We start from the raw sequence: 6,954 nt of genomic DNA, 5'->3' as shown, positions 1-6,954 counted from the left end.
CTGGGTCTGTCTTCACTGCCCCTTGTTATAGCGGCAGACCTTGGGTGACCCTAGTGACAGGAGGCATGCCATCCCTACCCGTTTCCCTTCCCCCCATCATTCTTGACAGGCAGTTCACTAGTTCTAATATTATAAAAGCCCCAGACTGATTGTCCATAACGCTTTATTCACACTCTGATTGGCTGACGGAAGCAGCCAATCAGAGTGTTCCAAGCATGGGGGAGCATCACCATAATTCCGAAGCTGCACCAAGGACTAGGCAGAGGGTGGTGGAGCTGAGGCTAGTAGCGCAGGCCTTGGCTCCTCCACCCTACTCCCTGCAAGAGGCAGAACAGCGGCAGCACGGGGTGTTAGGTTGTGGCACTCCATCCCAGCCCCCTCCCGCGTCATTCTTGATGGGCAATTGGCTATTCTTTAATAAAGAACTTTTGTAATTTTGCAGTGTAGATAAGTGGGGCATTGTTGGATTGCTGGGGGAAACCAGTTAGAGCTGAGGATCTTCCATGAACAAAACTTTGCATAACATTGGATAAGACCCGAGTGCATATTAGTTTTCAAGAATATTTAAATTAAAAAGTCCAGTGTTAGAAACTGAGAATTGTATTTCTTATATAAAGCATTTAAAATTGTTGTGTACCTCTTGAGTCCTGTAGGGAGGGAAAGTCTTCTCATGAACCTTTCCATGAGAAAAATCCTTTTTTTTGATCATCTAGATTCTCTAGTGTATAGGGTTTGCTTCAGCTTGATCTCTGTAAAGAAAACATTAGAGAATTTTTAAAACGGAAACTCAGATCTGTATTGGTCCTTTAGCTTTGTTGCAGGGACTCACATTCCATAGTGAATTTTCTAAATAAACTGTTAATAAATTTTGGAATCAGACTTTAGTCAAATTAAATGCTGGTCTTTGGTATTAGATCTCAGCAAGGAATATCTAGTAAAATATTTTAAAATCTTTCTTCTTTCTACGTCTTCTGATGATCTTGCGCCACAGTAACAAGAAACAAACAAAATTGAATAATTTTGGATCTAGGGGCAAGGCGACAAAATCATACTTTTAATGGAAACCCACTGACAGTTTTAACTGTGTCGTGTGTGCTTTCATTCCAGAATGCCTGACAAAAGAGTTCATATCTCTGGCTTAAAACACATCACTATAACTTAAGTGTATTGATCAAGTATTAAGTAAATTTAATAAGCTTAAATCAGATAAACAAGACAGCAAGCTAGCGTGGGGATTATTCAAGATAGATAATCACATGTCTCTTCTTTTAAGGTGTATGTAGCCTGCCAGTCCATGCTTATTGTGCTAGTGGGGGCTGTACCGCAGTATCATATCAACCAAGAAGAAATTCCAGCCAGCAGAGATGAGCTTGCCAAGCGCATCCAATTTACAGATAACTTCACATCTATAGTAACTGAGGCAAGTGCTTTTTGCTGTGTCATTGCATAACAGTTATTTCTGTGTTTCTCATTTCTGTTCATTAACAATATGGGACTCTTCTTTGTGAAGTTTGAAGAATACTTAATTAAGGAGGTTTCATGCCCAAACTAATTTACCAGCACATTAGGACATAGAAATCGCTGAATGTGAAAGGGTTGCTTGGGTATGGCCTTTCACCTTTAAACTTACTTAGACTTACGGGATTTTTTTTTACTGTTGTTTTCTTTCATTTCTTAAATCTATAAATATGTTCAGAGCATCTGTGTTCATTAAATAAATTATGTTCTTGGTAAATTCTCCAGTTTTAAAAAATAAGCTATCTTCAGTTGTGTGCTTATGCATCAAAAAAGCACTTGGAAACTTAAGTGGTAAAGACACATTTTTCACTTCTTTCTCTAGACTGTGTCAACATTGTTAGAAATATTATTTTAGCCATAATTACAGGGTTACTATCTCAACATTATACTGCAAGTTTTGGTTCTCTTCATTTAAAGTTTTTCACTAAGGCAGTGGTTCCTGTAGTTCTCATCCTTTCTTAGATAAACAAGGAGTCCCGTATGCAGTTTTATTTTTTTAATTGATGTTTCACCTATGTTTCAAGGACGTTGTGTGTTTCAAGTCTAAAGCTTCTTAGCCTCAGACTGAAGTATGAGGTCTTGCTGGTAAAATATATTGTTGTTATGAATCTAGCTTGACATTTTATTAGTCACTATAGTAATCAAGGTCAAACCAGTCCATCCTTATGCAAACCCCTAAATGTATTTAGGAAAAACATTAACTGGGTAAGATTTACTGTTTTTTGGGTGTGGGCCTAAAACACTTGCAGTCAGTGGGAGGTGAGCTGTAAGCATTTTGCATGTTGAAGCCAATTGTATTTTTCACAATAAGACCTAAGTTATATTTCAAGGTCTGAGATTAAATTTACGACAAAGACTTTGTTAGCTAGAAATCAGTAAAACTTATCTACCCTCATGAATACAAATGTTTAGATTCTAAATGTATTTTTTATGTTCTGATGGTATGATTTTACTATGTAAAGTAAGACATGGTTTTACCATTATTTTGCATATAAATCTGTTTTCCAGTTTCTGAATTGAATAGGTTTTTTTCTATTATGTTCTTAAGCTTTTGTCATGATTGGATCATTTCATGAATCTTGACAGCTCCAGATGGAAGTAGAGTATTACTAAATTATAGTATAAATCAATTCATGGTTAGATTCTTTTTTGTTCTGCAAAATTCTTGAAATTAATGGTATAGTTAACAGGTGTTAATAATTTCCCCATTTTACTCTTTTTCATTTAATTTCATTTATTTACAAGTGACAGTAACTGTGTGTTTCTAAATTACAGGGTGAGGTAATCTCATCTGAACTCTGTATAATCCAGGCCATAGAAGTTTCCTACATGCTTCTTGTTTGAAATAGATATTATCTGGGAGACAAATAACTTATTTTGATTTAGTTCCTCTTCTATAATGAGATTTCCAAAAAGGTTGTTAGTTTGCACCAACTGTAGTAATGGTTTAGGTATGTAGACACCAGTTCATTAAGACCTGGTTTGATTTTACCAATTCACTTCATGGTTTTCACCTTTTGCCGTAGCAGGCCAGTGCTAAACTAGGGCCCTTCTCCCATTTAGCAATAGGAAAAACAATGTGGTAGCAACCTCCCAGAAGTATGACCTCCCTGGAAGTTCCAGTTTTCAGGTTGAAAACGCAGGTCCTGGAGAGCAAGATTCAGTATTCAAACTAATTTTGATCATGGAAATATATGGCAGAGGTAAAGCCACATTCAACACCAAAAAAATGTGTGTGTGTTCTTTTCTGACCTCAACAAAGTTATTCAGAACTTCCAGGTGAAAGCCAGATCATTTCAGAATGGAAAAGGTTTTTGATTCTTGATTTAATTTTTTTTATAGCCAAAGCTTCCCTAAGAACTGAAAAATGTCCCCAAATACCTTGGGATGCAGTCCTAGTTATGAAGTCACTTACTTTTCTTTTTCTGCCTCTTTTGTGGCATTATCAGTGCAAATATCATGATACTGGAAGCTTTTCCTTGAAATATTCAGTGGAAATATTGAGCTTTGAATTATTTGGTGCTTCTGTGTTTGATTTCCCTATGACCCTCTTCCATGTACATGCCCTAGAAGCCTTTTTTAGATTTGACAACAGCTATTCTCATATAATGCAGTAGCTAACATGTTCTGGTGCATATATTGGTGTGAATTCACCAGAGGGAAAACCATCCTGAAAGCAGAAGTTCTATCGATGAGAGGCGGGGCAGGGATTTCCTGCTTTTTGATTCCATGGAACATTGGCGGGACCATGTACTGTAATACCTCCTTTCATGCAAAAATCTGAAGACATGGGCACCTGCTAATAAGTTGCTATAGGGCAAAGTAAAAAACCAAAATGTGGAGTTCCTTGTTAAAATAACATTTGATTCAGTATTTCACAGCAGGTAGAAAAAAGCCAAATTCCACTGCAACAGAATTGCAGAGACTAGAGGGCCTTGAATGAGATAAATGGGGCAGGATAGTACCTTAGGTTATGTCCAGATGAGCATGGCTGTGTAATATGTGATGCAGTAAACACATCTGTGCCACCACATACCGCACATTCAGGTGTTCTCCACAGTGCAAGGTAGCATTGTAGGGGGTGTTTTTAACCCTGGGAGATCCTGGGGTAAAAAAAATCTGTGCCCAGAAAAATAAAGTGGGTTCACGCACGCAGGGACAGTACCCACCACCAGAGCCTGGCTGACCAGAGCCACATTCCAGCTGCTGGTTAGGCTCCGAGTGGAAAGATAGCCACTGCTGCAGCCCCAGGAGGCCCCCAGGACCCCAGGTAAGGCTGCTGGGCAGCCTCCCCTACCCCACCCGGGGTAACCTGCTGCACACCAGAGGGTGCGTGGCACAGGTATTCCTTAGGGACAAGTAGCAGAGGCACAAGGTGTGCCACTGCTTCTTGTCCCTGGGATAACAGATGTCTACTGAACATTTAAGACCAACTGGTTCAGAGAGGCATATGCTTTCATAGCTGACAGTCCATTTCATAGCACCTGACAAAGTAAGCTGTTGGCTGTGAAAACTGATGCCTCTGTAAACCAGTTAGTCTGTAAAGCTGTTAGCAGATAATCTCATTTGAAGCAATCCTGATTGTCCTAGATTTTAACCCACATCAAAACAAAAGCAGTACAGTCATTTACATGTGTAGCCCTTCTGAGTTTCATGGCTTTTACTGTCCCACTAGGTGGCCAGTGAGTGGACACAGCTTGACAGATTTGTCCCTGAAATGAATCACATCCCATGCAATCTCTGAAGCATTAGCACATTTTATTTCACATATTTTATAGGTAGCTGAAGCAGGGCAATAGACATATTGATCTGTAGGATCCAATGACAAAAGGGACCGGCCCCCCTTTTCCACTCCCCTCCCCCGGAAAAGTGCTGTGTTGTCTCCCTGCTCTGCCTGACTTCAGACTAATATGGCTAACCACCTTTCTTTAGTTTACCTCACATTTTCAAGGCCCTGGGATGTAGTTTGAAAAATACTGGTTGGGGTAATACATTATAAAAGTAAAACATACCATATACTACTTTGTTCCTGGTGAACATTTTTATCATTGATACTGTAAAGGTAATTTGAACAACGTAATAGTTAGTTCCGTGTTTCTCAAATGAAGTGTAACATGAGTCCTGTATTTCCATTTTTTAATGGCTTAGGCTGTGTTGCTTTGAATCAAAGTTTATTAGCCACAGCGACAAAATGTTTTTCTGTATTGTTCAAACCCATTAAGTTGAAACCTAGCAGGAGAACTATATTATGCATTTTCTTGATGAAAGTATATATTTGTTTAAAACGCTTGGTCTGTAATCTGCCCTCAGGCTTTGCTGGAGACTGTGATTGAATATAGGTAAGATAGCAGTTAAAAACAAAAAAAAATATTTAATTTCTTAAGAAGCAAATGAATTAATGCTACTAGTTTTTTAACTACAAACAGATTCTTGTATTTTGACAGTGGTATTTAATCAAACAAGAAGCTTATAAAGTGAGCCTTGCATCATCCGTGTTTTTTGCTGGTTTGCTTATTGGAAATATTGCATTTGGCCCATTGTCTGATAAATTGGGCAGGAAGCCAGTGTACCTGTCAGGTAAGATGATGATAAAATTATTTTTTCTTATGAATTTCCTGTTTGGAGATGTCATCTCCCCCCAAGAAAATTAAGGTTAGAGCATGAACAACTGGTTTTTTTGCTATTGAAACATATCTACATTCAGTTCCCTGGGGCATACACATACAATTTCATTTTCCATTGATGGTTGCGGGGATATTTTTAAAAGAAATATTGCCTTGTTTATTCAATCTTAATTCATTTTAGAAGATGGTTTTGTTTATTCAAAGTAGATGTGGTTTATAATTTTAATTTCAGTTGGTGATCTTCTCAATTACCTTTTCAAGCACATTTCCTGATATAGTGTATTTCCTAGTTTGTGAAGTTTTTTGAAATTGGCAATAGTGTGTAGCACATTAACTTTAAGAGGCTTCTGCACATTTTATATCTCAGCATCGGATTTTGATTTTACTGTTTCTTAGCCAGCTAATGACACCATTTCACTTGAATTGTCCAACCTCCCAATAGTTATTGTATCTAAATCATGGGTGGGCAAATGGCCTGCAAGCTGGATCTGGCCTACCAACTGATTGGATCCGGGCCATGAGCTGGGTCTGGCCTGTCAACTGATTGGACCCCACCTGCAGCAGCCCCCTTAGTGGTTTGCATGGGGCCAAGACCCACCTGCTCCCACCTGGGGTGGCCCACATCTGCCAGACAGCCCTGCCCTGGCCTGTACCCATGTAGCTGGTGAGACTACTGCCACAGTGGGCTGTGTACTGTTCTGCACCCCCCTCACCTCCAGCAGCAACTTCTCCTCTTCCTGCCCTTGCTGTATTACTCTGGGATGCGCGCTGGGTAGCAGATGCCCAGCAAGGCAGGGGGGAAGCTGCAGCCAGGTGACTCCTGCCCCAGCAGGAAGGGCTCCAGCTCCTGGCTGTCTTCCATCTTGTGGCATGATGAGCAGCCACCTGTGGGTGGCTGAGTGGGTAGAAGGTGGTTGGGAGTGGAAACTGGAGCCCTGCATGCTGGGGCAGAAACCACCTGGCTGCAGCTGCCCCTTTGCCCAGAACACATTCCCATGCCTTCGCCACATTACCTGCTGCCAAGAACAGCGCAGCAGAGACAGGAGGAGGGGAGCTGAACACTACTTCTGTGGCTGTGGCAGCAGCCCTGCTGGGATGCTGTGTGTGCTGGATGGGTCTGGGATGGTGCTGTCTGGTGGACATGGGGCAGGTGCAGGCTGCCCCAGGAGGGAGCAGACAGGACTTAACCACATGTGGAGCACCACTGGGGCAGCCATGGGTCGGATGGGTAGGGGGGTGGACCTCACTGCACTGCCCAGGTAAGCTCTGCTGCTTGCTCCCCCTGCCCCCCACCCCTTCTTCCCCCATCCTT

The 6,954-nt window shown here is 41.0% G+C and overlaps 1 protein-coding gene across 3 annotated transcripts in view; it reads left to right on the top strand.

The window, feature by feature from the left end:
- LOC109291020 (solute carrier family 22 member 15-like) overlaps positions 1-6,954 on the top strand; it is a 78,669-nt gene that overhangs the window by 17,453 nt on the left and 54,262 nt on the right. For all 3 annotated transcript variants that reach the window (XM_019507885.1, XM_019507884.1, XM_019507886.1), the window contains exons 2-3: positions 1,274-1,420; positions 5,463-5,595. In XM_019507885.1, the coding sequence (XP_019363430.1) occupies positions 1,274-1,420; positions 5,463-5,595 (280 nt within the window). The remainder of the gene's footprint in view (positions 1-1,273; positions 1,421-5,462; positions 5,596-6,954) is intronic.

The sequence above is a fragment of the Gavialis gangeticus genome, unplaced genomic scaffold (assembly GCF_001723915.1).
Source record: "Gavialis gangeticus isolate Ggan-Ray unplaced genomic scaffold, GavGan_comp1, whole genome shotgun sequence".
Lineage (NCBI taxonomy): Eukaryota > Metazoa > Chordata > Crocodylia > Gavialidae > Gavialis > Gavialis gangeticus.
Note: the sequence above shows the minus strand (reverse complement) of the source record. Positions and strands in the feature narration are given on the sequence as shown.